Source organism: Mercenaria mercenaria, chromosome 4, assembly GCF_021730395.1.
Source record: "Mercenaria mercenaria strain notata chromosome 4, MADL_Memer_1, whole genome shotgun sequence".
In the NCBI taxonomy this organism is placed as follows: domain Eukaryota; kingdom Metazoa; phylum Mollusca; class Bivalvia; order Venerida; family Veneridae; genus Mercenaria; species Mercenaria mercenaria.
This window is the reverse complement of record NC_069364.1, coordinates 28,366,379-28,393,361: the sequence shown is the minus strand read 5'-3', so window position 1 is coordinate 28,393,361 and position 26,983 is coordinate 28,366,379. Positions and strand designations below refer to the sequence as shown.

Here is a 26,983-nt window from a genome sequence, read left to right as displayed (position 1 = left end):
AGGGTATGAAAACTAAAAGCAAATTTAAAAAATCAGCAATTTATGTACATCAGATTTATGTACATTTTTATTTATCTATTTTCTCTTTTTTATTTCTTTTATTTTTATCAAAGAAATATTGCATATATTCTTACTACGTTTACGAACGGTTTTAAGTATGTATCGCGCGTCAGGAACAGTCGGCGAATACAAAGGGTGGTATCATTTCTTTTCAAATAATAATTAAATAACATTTATTTAAGTAAATTCGTTTTCGGTGGTCAAATATTGTTTGGTGTGTTTATATTTATTCGGATTACCCTTTTCAATTACCATAGGCCCACATATCGTGGTTTTTGGCCAGGTGTTCAGCCTAGCCCGGAAACAATATTGACGTTATGAAACGTAACAAAACCAGAAAGTTAGTTTGCACTTAAATTAAATCGTCCCAGTTTAAAATTCTTCGATGCTTGAGTTTGAAATTTTCGGAAACTTGTAAATGGAAATGAAACAACTTGGACTAGGAATGTTTATTTATTTATTTATTTATTTATTTATTTATTTATTTATTAACACTACCAATTATTTATTTATTTATTAACACTACCAAATATTTATTTATTTATTTATTTATTTATTTATTGTTTACGTGTTTCCAATATGCAAAACTGTATTTTTAATTCGATTATTTATTCATCAATTCCATTCTTATTCATTTATTCATTCATTCATTTATTAATTTATTTATCTGTCTATTTATTTACCGATAGTGTTTTACCAGTTTCTATATTTAAATATTGGCTACATTTAAAAGAATTTAATAAACAGAATGCGATAACAAGAGTGCAATTATCTTAATATGATTTTATAAAGATATGATAAGTAATGAAAATTTGTATCTCTGTCAATCCGTTTAACACGTTAAGTCCTGATACTAAAATATATAGATATATACTGGATATCCAGGGTGTGTAATAAGTTGATTGTTCAAGACGGATGACAAAGACGATGGTTTAATTTCTGTTACATTTGGTGAAAAGAGGGGACAATTCAATTAGATAAGTAAACTATATAATTGTATCGAGCTGAAAAGGTAACAATGGGTGGGATAAAAATGGTAAATACTGCGGTCCTTTTCATCTTCTTTAGAATAACTTGTTCCGTCTTGATATAGGTTAGAGTGGTCAGTCTTCACAAAATTAGAAATTTCGAAAAGAAATCTTGTTCCCGGTTTAAAATATCGAAATTAGTCTACATCAAATTTTCAAGAATAAATCTAGATGAATACAAATTGTATTGACGGGAACTTCAGAGATTTTTTCGGGGTGGGGAAGAGGAGGAGGGAGTGGGGATTGTAACTCCAGGTGTACATCATTTCCAATCACATATGTCAAACTGAAAATGAGAGACTCGTACACAGTGTTTGTTCTACTTTTTTCAGGGGAGAGGTGGGTGTGGGGCGGTTGCGATGGTGTCGGAGGTGGCGATGAAAAATATTTTCTTTCGAATGAAATATAGTAAAGAAGCTATATGTATTTAGACAAAGCCCTAGATATCGGGGAAAATATCAGCTTTGTGCAGTACAATTGATAGATATTTAAATAAAATAATGTTTTGGGAACTGAAAAAAAAACAACCTTAAAACCGTTTTAAATATATTTTATGAAAAATGCGAAACACAGCAAAACTTTTCACCGTCTAAAAAATCTCGGGAATTTGAAATCAAAAGGTACCGCTGTGAAAATATTAATCAAATTATAAGTAGACATTTTCAAATAATCGACAAAAATAATTTGGTAAGTCATTTCGCACCCAACAGAATAGTAAGGCGTTAATGCTATTATCCCGTGTCAATATTTTCCCGACGTGTGTACAGTTTGGTTAAAATGTTACGTTACCTATCAAAGACGATGTGTTTCATCAAATTATTTATGTTTAAAGAGGGCATAATTTAAGAAAATAATACATATGTGCCAAAACGTTTAACCTGAACTGGTTTTTGCATGCCACAAATAGTTTGTTTCGTGAATAATGTAGTCGATCGTGTTTCGCTGTTCAAATAATTCCCGTAGGACTTTAGGATCGTTAACGTGGTGGAAGGGTGCAGTATTTGTATTTAGGCTGTGGTTTCAAGTCCTGTTTATTCCAACAGTTTTAGCCGGAATGCTTGACTTTTCGGTATCCCTTAATGTTAACAATACCGAACCCATAGCAAAGATTCGTGAGTTTTTCATGCGATGTGTTGGAGAGAATAGAGGCTGCTTGGGCTACCTAACATATTGTCTTTCCGCTTTATACTGAGTACAATATATATAACATGAAATTTGTATGAATAAATATTACCATGGTATCACTAATGATTGTCTAATATAAGGCTCAAATTATATACAATTTAAGGGCAAGGAAAAAACTGTTTATCACATAATTCATATGAATAATTAATACACTAATTTCAAAAACATCTTTCCACATTAAAAATCGTATACAATGAAATGCTTTAATATTGAACCTAGAATTTTTAAAGCCCTTTGAAGACCTAACAGCTCATTGAAACAATATATGTAGATCTACACCATTGACAGGAAATTTGTGAATTTTTAGCTCATAAATTAGAACCAATGGGGGTGTGCGGCTGTGGTCGTTGATATGGGAGAATATACCAAGAAAAGTTAGAGAAAATGAGTTTTAATCTTCACCTATGGAAAGATAAAGTCCGTGAGACGATCCTTTGCACGCATAAAATAAATTGAGAAAAATAACAGCAGACAAAATTTGATTCAGTCTGTGCATGAGAGGTTTAGAAATGTGTAACACCTCTCACGCACCATATTTCAGTGATTCCGTAAGGTAAGAAAAATAATTAGGAGTCTAAATATGGGGATACTTTACAGTTGTCACATGACACTTAAAGCCGTTGGAAGCATAGAACGTAACCAACTGTCTTGTCTTCATTTCCAAAAGGCCTGGGAAAGGAAATTAGGAAACATTTGTAGAATTTGCATGGAGGTATAAAAATTTTCCCAATATTTTCCAACAAGTTTAAGTCCATTTTGACTAAAAATAACGTACGAGTAGTAATGTGGGGTATATTGTTTTTGGATGAAAAGGTTCCGTCTGTGTGAGTATGTTTTCATTTGCGGACCGTTTAGGATTTTTATAAGTGTTTTCCCCTCCTTTTTTATGGAGACTCAATTTTTGCATTTTTACCAAGAATCAAATTATTCCTTTAATTAGGCTAATTAGAAATATCCATAGCATAAAGTGATTTACCGCAGATAGCTTTTTCAAATCAAATATTAAATTTTTATCTAAAAAAATTTGATACTTTTTCGTACTAAACTGAAAGTTGGCGATGGTGTTTTTACACCTAACCGGTTGCTAGGAGTAACGCGCACATTGTGCACCTGTGGTAATAACACGCTGTAAAAAAAAAACAAAATGATAAAAATTGGTTGCGAAAAATTTGATACTCCTGGCTCAGTCTGTGGATAAAAATATGCAAAATTTTTAGACGCCTTCAAACGACTCTTGAGTGTTGGTCACCACTCATTTTACTGAAAGAAATAAAGCATTTCTCGGTGTAAACAGGTGTAATTTATAGTTTTTCATACATAAATTTGCGCAAATAATCGGCCTTATTTATTCGTTTCATTTAATTTAAATGTAATAAATAAACCATGAAATATCATTAACAGCGTAATATTAACGACGTGTGAATAAAAAAAAATTGTCCCATGATTTCGGGCTATGAATCTCGATTTCTATCATCATAATGAGGGAAGCAGGGTATTATGGGAGCTGTCGTTGACAGGGAATTTGATGGCAAAGTATAGATTTCAGTTTTCAGTCATTTTTTAGCTAGCTTGAATGTATTAATTTGGACCACACAGAAAGAATATGAACCTCGTTATAAACGTCATATTCGCGGTAACAATTTTCATTTTATAGTCTTATTTTTGCTTCGAGAACTTAAAATAATATTTTATTGAAAATAAAAAAAGATCTTGAGTTTTATCGCTTTATTTTTCATGATTATCATTTTCTTTTATTTTTGATATTCTCTAATAATAACACAGAGGAATTTCCGAGAAAACAATGTTTCTTAGACATAAAATACTAGCAATAGTATGAAGTTATAAATAAAAAAAAGTTTCACTTAAAATGTTTTTCAATGATCGTTGTGCATTAAACATAAGATATTAGTGCAACTAATGTTATTGATGGTAAGTAAAGGTTTTTCTCAACTTTCTTTTCTATGAAGCGCACATACTTAATCTTGATTACAGCGAGTTCAAACATTTACCTTCGTTTAAATATCCGTAATTTGATTCAATTTAAGCAAAATATGGAAATTCTGTTTTAGTGGCACAGACTTAAAGTGTCCATTTTCTAAACTGCACCTACAAACCAATTTCTATTGAAATAATAATTTTATACACACTTTTAATTTCTTTGTGGGATGTTTGACCATAGTCCATCTAACAGTGGTGTAAGTTTGCAAACTTATGCAAGTTGATATTTGCCTACTGCCATTGAATTTGTTCTGTAATATGCTTATGTCATTGTATATATTGTAAATACATGTACTCAGAGCGCTTAATATATTTATGGTATATTGATATTTGTATGACCTAAATTGTTGCATGTATTGTACTTTGAATAATTACTTTATGTTAACTGTATATAAACGCATGTACTCTTCCTGTGTGGAGGTAATAAAGAATTCTATCTATTGAACTGAAATTCTTTGTGCAACTCTACAAACACATGTTCTGTACACTACTAAAGTTACTGAGCAAAAATGAAAATTCTGTTTTTAGAAATAGCGACCTTGACCTTAAACACAGACAGAAAGCAGTACTAACCTTCACTTCGGTGTTATATACCCACACACTTAGTTTTTCTGTAATATCTTGATGGGAGTTCTATTTATAGTAACAGTAACCCTAACGTATATAACACTACCCTAATTTCTATATCATGCAAGTACATACCAAGTTTCGTGAATTGCTCTCCACCCGACGCCATAGTTATTGTCAGACTGTCATCAGATCAATAAACAAGACATTTTTGCTGTATATAATCTAATACTTAAACGATCGATTTTAAGAAAGCCATTTTATTGCTACCTCTATTTTTTTCCTCAAAATTCCTCCACAGCTTCCCTGCCTAATAAGTACCGCTGTTGGTTACAATGTTCTAGCTGCTATTATGGCAAAACTATACTTATATAAGTATTATTTAGATATAGCGCATAATATATTTTAGCTTCAGCTAATCAAGTTCGCTGTCATTTATGTTTGTTTTTCTTTGTTTGTTTGTTTGTTTTTTTTTTTTTTTTTTTTTTTTTTTTTTTTTTTTTTCCAATTTAGTTTAGCTCGACTGTGATGAAAGCTTCAAATTTTTCAAACAATTCGAACCATTGACGAGTCCACTTCCTGGAAAACCCAGTACTGGTGCCATATGAGAAGGTTTGGTCATGACCTCAGTGAGACTGGAACCAACGACCCCCGGATTGAGCGGCCGACACCTTTCACAGCTCTTGTTATGATACATACACAACTAAATGTTGAAAATCAAAGCCCTGAAAGGAATGATAGCCAGTGCTTATTGAATGATACTTCAAGCGATACACCTTAAGAGTCAATATTTCAATAATGTTCATAGACATAGAATGGTCATAATGTTAACAATGTTGGTAGAGGTCCACTAGACAATGCTACATGCCAAATATTTAAGTTCTGCAAGGGCATTGTGATTCAAGAGAAGAAGATTTTAAAGGTTTTCCCTATACAAATCTATGTAAAACTAAGTTTGCCCTAGTGTGGGGCCAACTTCAACCCTAAACCTAAACTCTAACACTAAACCCTAACCCTAACCCTAAAGCGGAGTGATTCCGAATATTTCGAATGTGAATATAAAGTTCATAATTAATCTAGAATCCACTGTTGATTGTTTTTATTGTTTATAAAACAGTAGTCTTCTGTTGCTCACACACTCACTCAATACCAAGATTATAAAAAAATAAATATGGGACTATTTTTACACGTCTAGAATATTTGTGTGATGCGGTCACATAGAAATAGAAGGAAAACTCAGGCGACACGAGGTTGAAAATTGGTTGTTGATTTAGAGCTATAGCCAGTTGCTGAAGCACTGGCTAAAAAGCAATCCCGAGTGACATAGTTACGCTTTATCTCAAGAGCTAAAATTATTTTGACACATCACTGACCAGCGAGACAGGGATGTCATAGGGACATGTGTCAATATAAGTTACATTTTTCAGGTGTTTCTCGGGAGAAGATTTTGTGTTAACTGTATCTAAACTGTATTTCGCCCCTGTTTAACAAACTTACCTTTAAAACCTGCCTTCATATTTGTCCAATACTCTTGCATGCATGGCAGCTGGAGGTAGAGATATGATTTTTTGTTTCACGACAGTACCACTTTCAATTTTAGTCACTTTTAATGTGAATAAAATTATAAAAAGAAAAAAAGAACAATAGCGGCGGAAATGTCACTACGAAATGAAATTATTTGAAATTCATTTCTACATTTTGGTTCATTTCTTTCCTTGCCAATATTTTTGAAAAGTAGATTTATATGAGGAAAAAAAAGCGCAACAAAAATTTGAATAAAGATCCACATTAGGGAAATCTATACTGTTTACTATATATATATTAGACAGCAACTTTTCCTCTTCTTACAAATCAATCACTGTTTCTGTTTATTTTTTTTATCGGTTGACCAAAACATTTCCAATTGAATTATTCTGCATATGGCAGTCATCATTTATTTTAAAAAGATGTATATAACTTCAAACCCGGCCTACAAATTCTTCACATAAGCATGACTGGAGGAAAAAATACTCATAGGAAGAATCCAAGAGATTATCTTCTTAAATGTCACATCACACCATGCAATATTGTCGTCTGCAATATTGTCGTCTGGACTATCAAAATACATTGTGAACAGTAACATTGAATGTAATAGTTGGTTTCAATTACTAGACAGATACGGACTGATTCATGTTGGTGTGTTGCTTTTTCTATATAGAAACCAGTATGGCTGATATCTTTGACTCACAGGACACAGGAACGTTTTTATTAACCCTTATCATGCTGGACACGATTGATTCTGCCTTTGCGACCAGTGTAGATCATGATCAGCCTGCACATCCGTGCAGTCTGGCCATTATCTGCACTGTTCGCCAATCAGTCAGTATCTTTTTGGTAAACATCCCTTTTAAACGTTAATGGTGCAGTCCAAACTGAAAGAAATACAGGTTCATTATAGAAATTTAGCAGGGTAAGGGTTAACCTTTGTTTTATTCCGTCTTCTTTCTCTTATTCGGAGATATGTCTTCTTGTCACTTCTTTTTTTTGCTTCATTAGGTTAATTTTTATGCCTAACTGGCAAATAATTATATATGTACTTCCGGCTATATCCTTTTTTAATTTATTTTTTTGCATTACTCCCGACATTAATTTGAATTAGTCCTAACAGGGAAATAGACTTTTTTTCGATATTAACCTCTTCTCTTAAAACTGTATGAGTTCCGTAATTAATCAATTATTTTGCTAGATTCATTTCCCCTTTATCACTTGTCAATATGTACTGTCTTGGACATGTTTCTGTAAATGCATTTGAATGCCCAAAGTCCTTGTATGTTCGTAAATTTGCTAATAACTAGTATCGTTAGGTTTAGACTGACTTTCCCAACAACCGTAGAAGGCACCTTCTGGGCTCTAAAATTCAGAGTGTGCACGTGCACTACACCAGCGATTCAAACCTTAGTTTGTATGTCCACATCATCTAGCTGGTTTTAACAGAACGGCCATTGTTTCCGGCACCAGCGGAACGAGATGCAGTTGGCAGTTACCAGCATTGGAACCAGCTCAGGTAATATGGATAGGTTACAGAACACCATGTTTTTGCTGCATAGCAATTTTGATTTGTGACATCTATATAGAAAAGATGAGGGCCGATATTCAGAACTCAGTGTCAGTATGTGTAGTAATTCCATGGGCCCGTCTCACAGACGTTCAAAAGTTTCATACTAAGTTCTCTTGTAAGTATGGACTTTTGAAATACAATCATTCCATAAGATATAAGTTTTATCCTTTCAAGAGTACGCCGTTTATTCAATTTTTGTAAAAAAAAAATCATTTTTTTTTTGTTCGGCGGAGACTCTGAGAATATCCGAATAGTTATAAAAAAATAAATCTACTTAAAATGGTGCTAGTGAAACACCTTACAACTGAGTTTTAACTTTGTCCTAAGACGGGCCGCAGATCACGGCAATATCATTTTGATAAGAACAATATCTTAGTCAGAAGTTGGTCCGTGTACTTTTCCTTTCATTACATATCATTTTAGAGTGCATTAAAATGGACCTTGCTATGTTTGATTGTTAGCAATGTACATTTTATATAGAATATATATGAAATATGGATAAGTTCATCTAGACCTTTTACAGTACACAGTGATATGGGAAAAAGTGAGAATTGACGTGTACAAAGTAGTTCTGAAACATGGCGTGGCTATATATTCTGTGGAGTTGTTTTTGTGCTAAAACATACAGGTCATCTGTACACAAGAACCTACATCCATTGTCACACCCCCAGCCAGACCTACCAGAGACTATTTATATACCATAATGATCTTATTGTTATGACCTTGGATTTTTTTTCTGTATTAAAATGTTAGACCATCTCTTCAAATGGGATCAAAACTTGAAAAGCAAATATCTCGCGCGGGCTTCAAAAGACGAAAGTTATATTCCAGTTTAATGATATTTAATTTGAAACATCATTATCCCTTTATATCAGTGTAACCTATTCACAAATTTATTATAATGAACAGTGTACGTTAATATAATTTTTCTCTTTCTCTTTTCTAGTTTTTCAACTTCTTGCGACAAATTGTATAGAGCCAGTGATATGCCTTTTCAAAGCCGAGATTTCGACAAATAACTAATTTTATAATTGAATGCTAGAGTTTCCTATTGTAAATATTCGACTTCTAATTTTTGTCGAAAATAAACATTGGTAAGGGGTAAAACTTGTTTGAAGAGGGAATTCAAATTCAAAAAGGAACAGAGATATTATAATATTCAACAGTTCTTGATTTTTATATACATTAATACAAGTTAATTACAAAACTGTACACTAATTAGAGAAATGTTCACATGTTAAAACTCATATACAGTTGTAATAATGTAACAGTCGTATCGGTCACATTTATGACACAATTTCACATTTATCCATTTATATTACACATTCATTTCTATTCATATATCCACAATCATACTTTAGCCATTGGAACGGAAAGAGTCGCATCAACTCTATTCCAAAATAAACATATGCATTTTAGTCTTATCTATTTAACTAGCACATACGAATTTGAAAAACAACATTACCAAACCCCTGCCTTATGGCTAAATCCATATTGCCATTCTCAGATGCCATGTTTTGATACTTTATCCAGAAAATACATGCTTTCTCAATTTTATGACCTAGGGTCATGCACCATAATCAATAAAGTCAGTCACATGACCAACTCTGAGTAGTGTGTTTGTCATAGAACAACTTTACGTTGGCAACAAAGGTTCCTTTTGCACTCGTATGTGGCGGCCAGAGAGTGTACCAACCTCTGGATACCCATAGCTTGGGTAGTCCTTTACTTATCACAGACTGCTATTTACAGAAGACACAACTCATATAGGTGGTGGGGTGAGTGGACTCCAATTGCTGTTTCTTGAAATGTCTCTACTTGGTGTTGGAACAAAGTTTGAAATGTCACACTGGTCATATGTCGCGTGTGAGGAAAGCATGCTACCGGAAACGGAAGACACACTTGTAGGACTAGTGGATGATGGGATTGAATATCCGGCGTTCCGGAGGTACGGCATGGAACAGCTCTGATTGGGTGAAATGTTTCCGGACATGGCTGTTCCCATCCACATGCCATACTGAGACTGTGAAGCGACGGGATTCCCGTTCAGCATACCGGCAGTCGTTGAAAACTGCGACCAGTTGTCACCAATGTTAAGAACTGGAAGATTTGGCGTCATGTCTCGGGAAAGGCTACCTGCAAGACAAAAAAATGTAAAGTAATGTACCAATTGCTGAAATTCTGACAGAATTGTAATAATAATAATAAAACAAATCTGAATACTGCTAACAAACATATTGTTTGATTTCCAGTATTTTAGCGAACCCTATGCGAAAGGACATAGCTTATACATATGGCAACCTATGAGATTGGACATGTTTCTGAATTACTCTGGAAGGATTTTTGTTAGCAGGTCTAATTGGTTGTTATATTACCTCAAGGAAAATAAGAAAATTGTTTCGAGAAGGAACGAACAATTTGTTTAAATTTATTACACACCCCAATAAAACATCCGGGGCGGGGGTGCTAACAAATTTGTAACGTGATCGACAATGGTCTACCCAATTACCCAGTTAAGAACTGTAAAACGATAACAATTTCCAACCATTTAGTCCATTAAAAGACGAATTTAATATGATCAATTTGTTGATCTCAAAGATACCTGTCTGTAAGAGGTGAAGATGATATTGCGCTTTTAGATTTATGTACAGGTTTTAGGGAAATCATCAAAGAGTAAAAGGTGTCAACTTGTAGTGTTCCTGTGTAAAAATTGCTACATCAAAAATGACCTCTTCAATTAAAATGATTTAATTTTCTGGTGGAATCCATACCCGGCTTTAAAAATAATTCACCTGTTATGTGTTCCCTGTTTCAATTTTCGGGTATATTTTTCGCAACAATACTTTCTTTATAAATAAAATGAAATAGATTTAAGCGTTTTGAATTGTCATCGCTACAATAAAAATAATTTTATAGAATTTTAATTACAAATGGTTTAGTCATACGTCTTTCCTGGGCGGCCATAAATAATAGCACAAAGCTAAGACAGAATAGTAAAATCATTTCAATAAGATAATGGAAATCTTTTCCTTTCAATTACGACAGAAGTGGCGTTTTAATGCAATTTGAAAAAGAGAAAGAGTCGTTAAATATGTTTATATAGTTGGCGAATGGGCACGAAAATGGCGTCGAATAAACATAGGTAAATACAATATAACACAAAGTTATCATTTCAATGTCCTTTTTGATCCTAAAGATGGCATAAATTAGATAGAGACGCTTTCATACAAGTGTCACAAAATGGTCATATTCCAGATGAAGTTGTTGTGTTAACCCCCAACATTTACTTTATGACATCCTTTGGTAATTTGCTGAGAGGATCTCGCTTTAAATGTCCGACTATAAACGCTGGCTATTAATTTTAATTGTTAAGTTTAAAGTTAGCAATGGATACAGCTGTCTACGACAAAAGTGCAAATAAGACAGGGCTGGTTGTATTCTCTGACCACATGATGACCACAATGACAATGCAAGATAATATAAACAAAACTGACCAGTGATACAATTTGGGTCATTTTCTACGTCAATTTCAAGAATTTGTATGTTAATTAATTTTGTAGCTGCTCTTTGTAACACTATCGAATGGTGAAAGTCGTGAAACATGTCAGATATGTAAATAAAAATACAATTTATGTAGCTAAAACTGAAATAAATAACAGTAGAAATTATCCGGAACAAAATTTATTTCCTTCCAGGTGCATGTAAAACAATATTTTGTATGAATGAATATAACATTTTTCTTTTATTTTAATATTAGGCCTACATGCACTTCTTTCTTGAAGTTTAGTTAGTACACCTTCCACCTTTTTAAAGAAAAAAAAACGGGTCCAATTTTTATGCTCAAATACAGCAGATTAGATACTTACTAGGAGGTGATCGTCTCTGATACGGATGTGAGTACGGCGCATGCCTGGAATTCCGGAAGCTGAGTCTGTCACAATGAGGATTGGACAGATTCAGAGCATTTGGAAACTGGTGGGCTGGTGGGGGTACTAGGGCTCCGCCTGGCGGTAGGTACCAAGTTCCTGTCACTGAAATTACAAGAAACTGAACTTAGCATTCTTCTAAAATACAAAACCGCAATGTTACTTGAGAAAATTTGACACCTTAATAGTTAAACTAAGAGTCGTTTAAATTAGACACATGATAAGTAACTACACGTCAAAAAGTTTGACCAAACTTTTTAGACACCTGATTTTATTTATTTAAAGGGGTTTAAGTTGACGTTTAGGTCGGCCGCAGGGTGTTGTTCTTTCGGCTGAACAATAGACTTTTATACCGGACAAAATAGTACGGACAATATTCTAGACAAGATAGTTCATTTTGAGTTATCAAAATAGTCAAACAAAACAAACTTAGTCATACACTCTTGGGAGTCGTCGATGTTTGCATCGCGAGTAAAAATTTTAATTCATGAATATATCATAGTGGGAATTACAAATTCACCGTGGTGGGTGGTATGTCGCATTCAAATACTATCCTTCATAAAATAACTATAAACACCCATGAAAAGTGTGTGGGACTCATTTTCCACCATCGAACCGTGTCCGGGAGATAACGCGGTATCTGATCAAAATATAAAAGACTAAATTGAAACCGTTCATCGCGCAATTAAGACGGAAGAAAACACGGACCACACCGTGAAATTGTAACGTTGTGGGAAGTTTATGTTTACAAAATGGTTGTCAAGATATGTTCGTTCTATCGACTAAAGATGTATTATAGATACAAAATGAGCCTGTCCAATATTTGACAAAAACCCTAATTGAAAATACACTGGCGAAACATTTCGACAGAATCTATAACAAAGATCGACAACAGCACGCACTGAACTTTTTAAAATTTTAATTTATTGAAATTAAAGCATTAGCGTGTTTCGATTGTGGAATATTTTTCATTAATATGCCCTATGAATAAATTAGATACACAATCTAAAACACTTGAGATTTAAAAAAAAAAAAAAGTTGCATTAATTACATGACATAATATTATAACGTACAAGCAGCTGGCGTATGTTCAAGGTATTCTCTTACATGACATTTTCCATATTTTGAGTTAGCAGACGACAATACTCCTTTGCAGTCAAATGTTGAATAGTAAATGACATTTTCTTCCCTTTTGGGGTAAATGAGTTTTATATACTAGTAATCATTGTACCTAAAAATGGCATTTCCGTTCCTGTAAAAGTTGGCACTGCCCATTAAGTTGTAAAAAAAGTCTCTTTTTTTATTGTTTTTCCCATCTTTTCTAATTTATTTAGTCCGTAAACGACAAGATTTAGTCATATAGTATTTTTGAATGTTCTGAAAAGCATCCCCAGATATTTAATTATCAGTAAGGCCATTTTTGGCCACATTCAGAAGAAAATAGTCGACGGAATGTTGAAAACAAAGATGTTCGATCCCTAAGACCTATAGTTTTTTTTTCCGAACAATTATAACGCACAGTCAACGGAACATATTTGCTTAAAATGCACAGTCAACGGAACATATTTGCTTAAAATGCATACAAAAAGGATCGACAGTGAGTTTTAAGCCCTTTTACGAATAACTGATTTGTTTTGTATTGCTATTGTTGTTGTTTTGTTAGATAAAGGTCTGTATCTTAATCAATTTTGGAACACAGATATACTTCTTTGGCTGTTGTTATGGTTAGATACGGACCTGCTGACCATACCATAAGCTGGCACGTTTGATTCGATTCCTACGTAAATTTTGAGTACCTGTATCTAATTGTTAATCCCAACCTCTCCATGTCCCTCTTTATAAGCCATGAAATTGCCAAATACCGACACCAGTCACCCATATACTCTCAGTCTTTCAAATAAAGTAATGAAAAATGAGAATAGTTTTCTTATCAGATTCTAAACAATATAAACAATATCAGTCCTCTACGTTTTATTTGTATCTATATAGACATCAAAGGTGCCGAAAATTGAATTAAACGTTTCTTTTTGATACGATAACAACGGACAATCTACCCTTATAATTATCCATGCGACGATGCGTACTGGAAGATTAAAAGATAGTTTCAAGTGAGGTTAATCTTAAAGACATTGAGGTCGGCTCTTCGAGCGATTTCGTTATGGCAATTGTTCGTTAATCCATATTGTTCTCGTACAAGATTAACAACAAAATTTTGCAAATTAATCAAACACCCCATCGTAATCGTGCTTGTTCGCCGCGCGGAGGGATTGCAGTAACATTCTGGAAGGCTTAGTATGGGCATTATATTGTGTAATTTTGATCCAACTGATTGTTCGCATCGTTGTCATCATGGAAAAATTTAATACCAGCTCTAAGCTGAAAGGATATTTAGATGTTTTTTTTCATGTAATAAATTCTTGATTTATGTGCATTGTTTTTTTTTTCTAGGTTACAAGAAGACATTCAAGATTCTAAATTTGCCTTGTACTCTCCAGACTCGAATCCGGTTTTTGAAGGGACAGAGGTTGAGAAATGAAATCCCATCAACTGAATAATATTTATGTTTCTGATTTTTAAAAAAATGCAAAGTCTATAATTATTGATATTTCGGTTACCGCTTATCGATCTCTTTTACAGGAGCGTGGAACCTACACCCCTACCTACCCCCACTCAGCACTACGGGCCTCGCTGATGAGGCCTTCACACTCAGCTTGCCGCCTCCACCCACGGCCCCGTATCCCCCAATAATTTGTAATGGATTCAGACCTGTTGTCATTTTGGCAGATTCTGCCAAGCAATGTATAATTATGTGTATATCTATTCCGAGGCCATTTTATCGTGTTCACCGCAGCCAAAAAAATATAAAAATAAAAATATAAAAGTAACAGAAGCTAAAGTACACAATCGAGCGTCTTTCTATAGCTTCTTCCCTCTCAATTGTCTCTCAAAATGTGTACAATGTGGACTCTACCTTTTAGATAAACAAGAATTGCATCATTGAAAGCACTTCTTCCAAGTATAAAACGAAAAAAAAATCTTTCAATTTTATTAACCCAGCCAAACATAAAATGATAAATTTATAAAGCAAAAGAGCACTTCGTCGTAAACTTGCTTTTAAACTGTTAAGAACGTTGTTACTCAATTTTACCTTCAATTTTATCATTCAAGTCCCACCTGGCCGTATTCAAAGACCCATCAACCATGTTTCAATGAAACCCATGTAAAAGGCACTTAATAATTTATGTATAAGTAGCCAGCTCGTTTATCTCCCTCACTTCACAAATACGTGCCGAAATCAGAGGAAATTTAGATGTTCGTTTGTTCAATACGGTGGCCCCTATTCATTTCGCACTCCATATCTTTTCGCTCTTTCTCACCTTGGCTGATAAGTTAAACTGACATTTTGACAAATTTAGATTACACACATTCCTCCAAACAAAAGTATTGTGCAGACTTATTTAAATAGATTTGGTGATAATCCGTCATTCAGATTTCACAGTCTCTTCCGAAATCTTCTGGACCACCTTTGCAAATGAATATTTTGCAGCAAAAATATTGGCAAAGAAAACTTGAAAGATATTTGCCTAGTTTACGAATAAACGAACAGGACGTTTAATTTCTGTTTGTTGCTGTATTACATACTCGTCTCCACACACAATCCCCATCCCCCTCCCTCACCCACTACAAAAACAATGAGAACTGTAAGCAATTGCATGAGATGTACTTTAAACGGCGGACGAATTTTAAGGTATATGTACCTTTTGCATCGCGCACTGCTTTCAATCAACTGGTAAATAAACATATTTTTTATTGAAGAGAGAAGAAATAACAACCGTCTTTAAGACCTTGTCTAAGAGAAGTAAAGAAAAGTGATTTAGTGTGGGGATTTGATGTTGATTTTACACACCTGTTCACTTCACTGGTGAGAGTTTCAAACTTGTTTGTTTTCTTCAAGTACTGCCACTCAATATAACAGGAAAGTAAATCATGCACATAATAGATAGCATTGATATCCTGAGCATACAGTCATCCACGTATATAAATTTGCTACCGGACTATATAATATTCCTGTATACGACGAGATAAAGGCCTAGGGTCGGTGTTGACTTTGACGCAATTCAGTTCCCCACCGCACACAACGATATTTGCATTTTGTCAAATTGACAAACAAGCAGACGACACCTGTATATACTTTCAGACGAAAATTAAATTCTGTGTAATTACTATGTAATATCAAAGTGTATCTTTGATATTTCATTTTCATTTTTTTCTTTGGTTTCGATGGTAACTTTTTTGCCGTCTGTGCACATCCCAGCGCAATGTTCCTTAAACCATTTTATTTTTTGTGACTTCTGTTAAAATGCCTGCTAATTATTTTATTGAGTACTGTGAGGCTTTTTTTTTTCAAATTATTTGTTAGTGGTAAAACTAAGACTTTGAATTATATTTAATAACTATTTACAGGACATAATGAAAATAAGAATTAGACACATGTACATAAATATTGCAGTTTTGCAGGTGCTAGGAGCGTGAGAGGTGTTGCACAGTTATTTTATACATAATTTATTTTTAGCTTATACATAATTTATTTTAGGTCCATTTTGAAAGAAAGTTCTACAACTTATATTTATCACTCTCGACACCTCATTCCTGATGGAATACATCGCCACGAGGGTATGAGAGAAGAGGCCAGTTTCCCTTTTAATGCTGAACGCCAGGCAAGGGAGCTACTGGCACCATTTTTCACGTCTTTGGTATGACGCGGCCGAGGATTGAACCCACGACCTCCTGCACTCGAAGCGGACGCTCTACCACTGGGCCATCGAGGCGGCTGTACATGTATATTTTATTACCTCTCAGGAATAGACTCAATCAAACCGAGTCTGCTATTATTCTTCTTGGTTGCATTCTTTGCTTTCAAAGATTCTTTTTACAAATTTTATTAACACCAGTCTTATGAGAAAGTCTTTGAGGTTATTTATTTATTTTGATTTTTATGAACTGTCGCGTCTACAAGGGGCAACTTGTGCGATTTTTTTCTTCAAAATTTGGATATTTTAGATTCGTAAAAATTAGTCCTCCTAAAGGTTCATATACTCAATGTTTGTGCAAGCACTTTACCGTCAAGTAAAAATGTTGAATACCCTTAAAAGTTTGGATTAAAATCAAACGTTACTTCACAACAGGGCTACATTGCTTGAAATGGTCCTTTTTACCGCGACAACTCAAACCATAGAAAAACTTACAGTGTGAGAAAGACCTCTGCTGGTTGTCTAAACTTTCTTCCAGATAGTCTCTCTGTTCTGGTCTGAAATAAACAATACAGTTAGTAAAGAAATATAGCCAGATCAAACTCAGCACATTGTTTTCAGTATTTCTATCTTTAAAAAAAAACCCGTCTTTTTTCGATACATTTTAATTTCATTTTGTTGTTCTTTTTACAAAAAAATGTTGACAATAATTGAGAAAAATAATGAGAAAAAAAAACAACAACAGAGAAACCGCATGCTCACAGTACACATAGAATGTCGTAATTAGACCTTGTTAAATTCTGCTCTACATGAAGAAACCTCTGTCAAAAAATACTGAAATACACTAAAAACAGGTATATGAAGAATATTTCTCTTTCAACTTACCTTTCTTTTGCATCCAAGAAAGCTTTTGCAAAGGGATTGTGTTTGATTTTCAAGGCAGTGATCTAAAATGAAGAAATATTCTGCTTTTGAATATTTTCTAAAACTGAATTTTGCATTTCCCTATTACAAAATAAAATGCATGATTTTATTATGACTAAATTTATTCGGGTATTTTTTCAGTGATTTGAATTCCAACATATTGAATCAATTTAAGACACCATCTGTTATTTCACTTTTATTAAAATGAAAGAAAAAGATATGCAGAGAATAAATAAACAATAAGTATAAGAATGAAACAGACTATACTGATGGAACCGGCGTATGGTAAAAATCACATTCCGTGATAATGCTTACCTCCTCGTTCTGGTATGCGGTGACAGCGATGAACTGGGTCTCTGGGAAGTTGAAGCTGCTGATTCGCTTCTTCTGGGCGTTAGCTGTTACCTTGACAACGTGTAGACGAGGCTCGTACTTGTGTAGAGAGTTCAGCATAATCTGTGTGTATAAATAAATAAATAAATAAATAAATAAATAAATAAATCTTTTGCATGACCCAACTAAAACTAATGGTGACCCCAAATGTATCATACAACAGAAATGCTCTTCATCATAAAGTCATGGTGAAATAAGAAAAATAAAGTGCAATTCACGGAAATTCCTGTCTTTAAATTTGCCACAAGACATTTTAATTTGCAATTATTGCTGTCCACTTTCTTTAATTTCTTTTTGATGACGCAAACGAAGTAGGAACCAGTGTCAATATAGGGATTGAAATAAACTAATACAAGTTATTGATCATTGTATCAACAAGCATTATAAGATAGCTATATAATTGCTCAATGTAATAAATTAAACTGCCCAGCAAATAATTCAAATAATTGATTTCTAAACAATTCATTAAATATTTAACACAGGAATGACTTTGTATTTTTACGCAGACTTTTCTTTCTGTTTTCCCCCAGTTTTCAAAATTTTATAGACTTTAATATAACATGAAGTATTCCGATGGCGACGTTTTTCCTTCAAATTGGTTAAAATATAAAAAAAAATGTTATTTATTTATTTATTTATTCATTCATTTATTTCTCTTCAATTATTTTTTCATAAATGAGGGTTTCTTAACGTATTATTTTCATAAAAATTCCCGCGATACTCAAAATATGATAAAATATTTATTCACGAAATAAAATATGACTGAACATTAGAGAGAATGACCCATAAGAATTGGGTGCAAATTACCAAATAATGAGCTGTCACGCTGTGCTAAAGGCGGAAGTAGAACTGTATATATCATTTCGGACAGACATATTCGCGGATACGGGGCGCTGCCATCTGGGTTCGGTAGAATTAGATAATTCTATGTTATGCTGTATTACACCCTAGAAACCACAAGGGGTTCGATGGTCCCGTTACACCTTACTGTGGTAGTTTGTCTTAATTTTTGACTGATTTATAGGCATAGAGACATTAATTGCTTTCAACGGTAATTTTCACGAGAAATTTCTTCGGACATTTGGTATATTGTATAAGACATATACTTGGCACTAATGGAAAAATGTGGTTTTATGTTTTAGCAAGTTCCTGCAATGTGACCTGACACTAACCCATGGAAAATCACGGCATCCCTTGTGAAAGAGGTACCGGAACAATACATACATTTACATCATAGTGACGAAAGTTCTTGTATTTCGGATAAATGTCTTTGAACATAACTCTTTATTTAATCAGATTAAACCTTAAAATCACAGAAAAGGGGTCAGAATAGAGATGTTATAATCAGATTATAGCATTAGCTATTCATCGTTGTTTATTCTATCTAGTCTGTCTAAAAATCTTTCATTCCCGAGAAAAAATGTATACTATAAACAAGAATACCCCGTTTGTTGTTGTTGTTTTTATAACCTATGTTTGTTTGTTTTTTAAATTAATTATTTTTTAAGAACAAGCGTAAAAATGTTTATCATCGAAATTATTTTTGGACAATCTCACCAGTTTTACAAATGAACTTTGGGCAGAATACTTATTTTGTGCGCTAACATGTCACAACTATGCGTATTTTGATATTTCCCTGACGCTAAATTGGCCTGTATATTCAATTTCTATCAAGATTTTTTTTATTTAAGTTAAGTGGTGGGATAAAATGCATGCTAGAAACAGTTCAGACGCGGTTCTGTTTCTTTAGCATGCCATTATAATTGTGTTACTTACATATGTATATATATACAGTATATACATAAATAAAACATTTATTACCTGTCCGCCTCCATTAAGCTTGTTGGTCAGTTTCACTTTACTGAATGAGATGGACTCCTTCATCCAGTGGGAGCCAAAGTTTGGCGAGTCTGGGTGGACATAGACACAGTTTGGTACGGATGGTTCAGCCTTGCCGCCAGCTACCCATTCACCGTTTACGTATTTCCAGCGGTGGTTCTCGACTTGCACAAAGTCCAGTAGGATCGTGTACATGGAGTTGGGATCTAGTCCACTGATGCTTGTCTTGAACACAGGAAACATGCGTCTGTTGAAAAAAAAAAAGATTAAAAAATACGTCTTTTGCACATAACATTTCTTTTTTATAATAAATGAACGAACAAACGAAGAAAAATGAATGAATGATGGAAGAAGATGAAGAAGAAGAAGAAGAAGAAGAAGAATGAATGAATGAATGAATGAATGAATGAATGAATGAATGAATGAATAAACGAACGAACGAACAAACGAACGAATGTTGGGAAATACAAGTATTTGAATTAAAAATATAATTACATGTATGACCATTTTTCTTGTCTTCTTTCGTTTTTATTTCTGTATTTCTATAAAAGTTAGTTTTTATTGATATCAGCTATATCAATCATTTATTTTACAGATTTCCGTATTTACAAAAGATCAAAGCTGATTAAGTACCCTAAAACTTGGAGACCCTGCGGTTTTAATTGGAATCTGGTTCCCAAAGACGCTCCCTAAATCGCATACAATAGGGCACGGACACTGCAGGGATCTGACATAATATTGCACATTGTTTCCTGTTTTATGGGTAATTTGATTAAAGTGTGTCCCTGTTGCCTCCCACCAGGGTATTTGCATTTTATTACTTTGATTATTCTCATTTGCATGTATTCATTTTTCTTTGCTTTGGTCAAAAGAGTTCATTACTCTATATATGTCATATTTATAATTTCTAAAAACCTTCATAAAGTATTTTTTATTTATATTTTGTTTAAAATATATAGTTACATGTCGATGACTTAGATTTCGTCTGATTTTATTTTTTCAAATATAGAAACAATAAAACATAATATCATATTTTCTTCATAAAGTTTTATATATTTTAATCTAAAGTATAAAAAAAAACATATTAATGCCTTAAAGAAAGAAGAAAAAAAATATTTTATCAGATATTATTTTCTTAAAATATACAAAGAACAGATAATAATATATTTTCTCTCGGGTTTGAATGTAATTCAAAATTTGTGTTGAAAGTATATATTGCAAATGAGTTTAATGAAGTTAGCTCGTAAGTACATTTAAATGATATTCCTCGAGACACTGTTGAACAAACAGATATGGAAACTACTCATACCATATATGAAGAGCAAATAACCAACGCCCACAGTGTACTTTTAAAAAATCGGACCGAGCGCTTTATTACAAATTTGCTCTTTAACAGGCACTCAAAATATATATGATACATTCTTGTTATATTATTCTGACCACACTTATTGGTGAAATTTTCGGAAATGTCTATTTTGATAAATGGCGCATGTAATGTGAAAATCAGATGGTCTAAACTGTTGGCGTAAAACCTCAATTTGCTGTCAATTTATCAAGTATTTGGTCTTAACTAAAAGTCAAAAAGCACCTTAACATATGCAGCATATATAAATAAAACATTAAATTAGTTTGATAATTCAAAGAACATGTCATTTTTATAGATATAATAATATTTAAAATACATATAATTTGATCAATTTGAAAAACGAATAATTTTTCTAAAGTTCATTGACAGCTGTGTTATTTTTCTTTCTATTCAGTAAATGATTGTTATTCATGCTTAGTTATTCTCCATGCCACTTCCATATTTTTTATGTATATGCAAAGGACCTATACATATTGTCTCAAATGCAAAATGAGCCGTGCCATGAGAAAACCAATATAGTGGGTTTGCGACCAGCATGGATCCAGAACAGCCTGCGCATCCGCGCAGTCTGGTCAGGATCTATGCTGTTCGCTAACAGTTTCTCCAATTCCAATAGGCTTTAAAAGCGAACAGCATGGAGCCTGACCAGACTGCGCGGATGCGCAGTCTGGTCTGGATCCATGCTGGTCGCAAACCCACTATGTTGGTTTTCTCATGGCACGGCTCAAATATTCATCAATTCTCTGATTCGCTGAAATGTTTCTTTGAATTTTCCCCCATTCTGTTGATTCGCCCACATTTGTCTCAATAACACAAAACCCACAGATAAGATTTTATCGTAATTGCAAAAACAAGATGACGGACAAAATTTCCTGCTTCTCCATATTGTATTCCAAACATAGAATATATGAAGACATTAAACTTCTCCCCACAGAAACACCTGTAAGGGATCTATGAAAATTGTCATTGCATAAAAACACAATATAAATATGTAAATGAGGCAATGAATAAAAAACAAATTATTATAGTCGTTTATTAATTTTGTAATTCTTTATCGTAGCATATTTAATTCTTATCAGGGCTGGGATCTTATGACGCGATACATATCTACACCGAGTGAACTGTACAGTTGTTCATACAGGAATAGTTTTTAATTTTCTCCCAAAAAGAGTCGTTGATTAATTTTAGCCGGGTGTGCAATAACTGTTGACATTAGGGGTCATTTGCTACAGTTAGAATATAATATACAGAATTTTAAAGCATACCTGTTCTATTTGAAGTTAACATAAAAATCATATGTAAATAAAAATAAAACTATGTATTAGTACCAAAAAAAAAAAATGAAAAAAAATATGTAAGTAATTAGCATGTTTGAATATTGACATTACAATTGTCTTAGATAATAAATCTAAACAGGGAGAAAGAAAACACTTGTTGATAATAAATCTGTGTTCCAAGCGTCAGAAGAAAAAAAAATCATCGTGATGAAAAATGTGTTTATGGTAAACCACTTCAAGACAAATTAAGAAATGTCTTATTACAAACTGTAATGACAATATTCTCTCGGTCCTTCATAAAACTGAAATTTCAAACAAAATTAGACAGAAATTATTTCAATGCGTCGACTCGAACACGTTTATTCCGCAAGTTGCGCCTCGTTTCGTTAACGTTTCCACGAAAATGGTAAAAATAATGTCTCGCATCCAGAAAAGATGTTGTGCTATTTTCACATATAAAACAAATACAACTGTTTAGCTTAAAAACGCCACCTTTTGATTACAACACTGTGTCTTCTTTTTTTGGGATTCTGGTATAACTTACATTGATAGAACATTTAAGGCCCCTAGGTGGTCTCTTAACATAACTGGTCAGTTAATACAATATAATTATTATTTATTTATTTATTTATTTATTTATTTATTTATTTATTTATTTATTTATTTATTTATTGATTTCATAATAGTCAATAGTTTGTGTTGCATGACCGGTCTAGAGTTCAAAACCATAGTGTGTTGGGCTAAAGTCAAAACTTACAGTGTCTTGTAATAAAGCACTTACTGAATGGCCGGTTAGTAGTAAGAACTATTGACTCTCGGTCCCTCGGAACTCAAGGCAGTAATTTTGACCAGTAACCGGCAAGTCATCCAAAAAGTATATGATCCTAGGATTTAATATCTGTTATTTGATAATGTCGCGATGCGATAAGTGTTCTTTTATTGGGTGCGTTTAGGTGTAAAGAACGCTTGTTTTAGTGCCAGGAATCGTAAGTCAGTCATTAACGTAAGATGTTAAAAGTATCAATTACCGATGTAAAATATATGTAACTTGTGTCGCAATGTCACATAGTTTTATTGAAATCTACGTGCAGTCAGTGTAAAATTCTCAATTTCATCTCTGATATATTAACTGATGTTTTTAAACAGAAACTTACCAATTTTATAAATATATGATTACAAGATAATATATGCATAAAACTACTCTTATCAGTACATAAATTAATCAACACGTATGCATTAAAAGCTTATTCTTCCCATAAGCACAAATACTTAATACATCAAAGGATACCGCCTTAGTTCAAATACACAAACGTAGATATTTCCCAATTAAGGAATTATGTATATTTACATATACCCAAGGTGCAAAGATCTGATTTTGGTATTGATTTTTAATGAATTATATATTAATAAATTCAATATTTTCTGTCATTTACCATCGAATTTCTTTTTTGTTGGAATATGAAGGTAACAACTTAGTTTTGGTTAAAAAATACATACACGTGTTTCATACATCTCTTATTAAAAGTCCGGCTGGAAAACGAATAATTTCGTGTGCATATTTACGAATAGCGATTTGTGCTAACTTATAAACAACAACAACAACAAGTTGTTACTGATGTCATGAAGAAGATGGCTTGTTACAGTAACTCTTGAAAAAGAACTAGATGCTTTTTTGCCACAAATCTGTAAAGATGACTTGCTCAATGAAGTTTGATAAAACTAGGCTCGCTCAAAGAGTGCCTACTGACTTCATTCTTCTGTCGCTAAGAATAATTAAAAGCGTTTAAACTTAAAAAAAGGAAAATGCTTATTATTTTTAATACTTCTTTCCGTTGCTGGGTTTCATACCAGTGGAGCAATAGAATAACCACGAAGAGCTATAAGAATTTAGTGCACAAGTTCTTGTTTCTATTCCAGGATCGCCATGATGAGTTGTTGACTGTAACAGTTAATAGATCATGCTCGAGTTCCTATATCAACGTGGGAGAGTATCTGACTCCCTTATTCCTTTCCCAAGAAAAAGAAACATTAAAATCTGGAAAATTTGACAATCCTAGCTAAATGTAAATGAAGAAAAAGTTAAATAGAACCTAATTTTGACATTACCTGCCATTCTTGGTGACGATCATCTCGTTGGTATATTCCTTGAACTTTGACCATAGTTCCTTCTCCTCAAGCTTGACAGCACACTTAGACTCGAGTCCCTCACACTTCTCCACAGCACCGTTTAAGTCCGGACTCACCACGTCTAACAACTGATTCAAATTCATTTGTTGATGTTTCATACTTGTAGCACCACAGTTCAAATTATTATTACTTTCCTTTCTTAAAACCATGAATTTGTTTATGATCCGCTCGATAATTTACTTGTGTATTCTTTATTTGAATCACATAAATGTGCGGAAACTTTCGATTACAAATGACTTGTGAAATTATTACAGAAATCAAGTTTACAACCTAAAGTTCAGTTTCTCTCCACAATAATGTGATACAATTCTAACCAAGTCGCAAAGTTTTCTATGTCAATGAGAACGCATTTATTTACTATAAACCTTTCTCGGGTACATGCGGTTTTCAATTTCCTTTGATCTTGCCGCCAGTCCAATAAGGCACCAACCAATCAGAGAAGGGATTGTAAATCAGGGCGGATTTAACCGCAACACTGAATTATCTGATTGGCTACGATAAATACCAATAAATCACGTGGGTCGTTTGGTTGTTTGTGTTGATTACAGACTAGCAAGATTTTGTAAAAATGTTGAAAAGATGATTAATATAAATTTAATTAAAATAAATTGATTTAATATTAATTGGCTTTCTTTTCTTTCTGGTTTCTATTTTATAATACTGTCTTGATTTTATTTTTTTCTCGAGGGAAGGAGAAGACATTAGTGGTTATAAACCAATAGACAAGACATCAATTTTAGCGTATAAACCTCTCATTGTATCCACAATAGTAACGCCGGGAATAGCTTATTGTAATGAATCGCATTTGAAATCAATTCTTCTACAGGAACATCATACAGAAATGCATTTGCGGTCTGTTTAGTTCATTATCATATTACAGTGGACTTACTATATAGAACTTTTTATTGACCTCTTCACTTTAGGTAACGGAAACTATCTTTAACAAGTAAAAGATTTAGATAGAGTTGTGTTCGTTGCTTTTACGTTTCGCAAAGTCTGATGAAAATTTGAAGTAGGGTGGACAAAGTATTACAAAAAGTGAATACTATATAACATGTACGAGCACAAGGCTCGATTACGGACGAACTCCCCATCCCTATTTAATTTTACCAGGACAAACAAAGTCCAATCCACCCTTTAATTACTTTCTTTCTGATTCTACTGCAATAAAAATATCATTATTTCCTAGTTATTATGCAATTCATGTTGATATTTATTAAATTCAACAAAATCAAAATCCACATTAGCCAAACAGAGCAGCGGGGATAGGGTCAGGGGTCAGGGATCCTTCATTCACCTTCAGTTGCTAAAGCAAATTACTTCGCTCTAATTTTTTTCATCAAATACTTCATATACTCAACAGGCCATATAAGACAGAATATATCTGGGAATGCCTAAATTTTTTAAGGAGAACGTACTTGTACATATATCATATAATTACATAAAGTGTGTCGGTTTTTATAGATTCACAATGATATTGAGGCAATTTGAATATTAAGAAGTTTTAAGGAGTTTAAGTAAAAAGAAAAAAATCATCCAAAATGCATATGTGCCTTTACATGACTTTTGTATAAGTCACATTAGGTGTGTGGATGTGTATATGTATTCATATGCATATATTATGTAAAATATATATGTGTGTTCATGTATGTATGTGTACATATGTGTACATGTACATATGTAAAGTTTAAATTTTTGGGGATATGATTCTTTGGGATTATTCTGTGTTACTTACTTAGCTTTCTGGGGTTTATTTATTTATTTATTTATTTATTTATTTATTGGTATCGAGTTGTGTTTGTATATTATGAGCCTTGAAATTTGTTAATAATTATTTGCCTCCTGTTGTCAATACCTTGATCTGATTGAAATAAAGATATTTATTATCATAATATAGAGTGGCAAACAAGTATCTTGCAAACACCCATTGAATACCTAGAATGGATTCAGTTATATATACCCAAGAGTTCTTCTGCCAGTTGCTGAAGTTTCAACAGGTCTTTAATGTGAATTTACAGGGATAAAAGAGGATTTTTTTTTAATTTTTACATTTTTAGAAGACATCAATTCTCTTACTTTAACGCATTTTTTTTTTTTTTCAACCTGACGACGATACACAAAATGTAAAGGATTTTGCGACAGATTGAGCTATTTCTCACTTTTGATTGAGTCAATCTAAAGAGCGAAAGAGATCAATTATTTTCGCATGATGGTCAATTATTGGCGTGCTAATTGGCGACAATTATACCATACCCGTCTGGTCAGTATCAACAGTTAATGCATTGTTTGGTGATTAACCGTGCATTAATCCAATCACTGCTTGATTATTTAATATGTCGGTTTTTACAAGAACATGTTCTTGTAACATATGGCTCCGAGACTGCT

The 26,983-nt window shown here is 33.2% G+C and overlaps 1 protein-coding gene across 1 annotated transcript; it reads right to left on the bottom strand.

Moving 5' to 3' along the window:
- Positions 1-9,083: 9,083 nt before the first annotated feature.
- Positions 9,084-24,967, bottom strand: LOC123551329 (T-box transcription factor T homolog 1-like). Its single transcript, XM_045340184.2, has 7 exons — positions 24,518-24,967; positions 19,751-20,015; positions 17,852-17,992; positions 17,498-17,559; positions 17,108-17,169; positions 11,802-11,966; positions 9,084-10,071 (listed from the first exon to the last, which is right to left on the bottom strand). Exons 1-7 carry the CDS (start codon positions 24,745-24,747, stop codon positions 9,698-9,700), a joined length of 1,299 nt encoding a protein of 432 aa, XP_045196119.1. The 5' UTR covers positions 24,748-24,967; the 3' UTR covers positions 9,084-9,697.
- Positions 24,968-26,983: the final 2,016 nt, after the last annotated feature.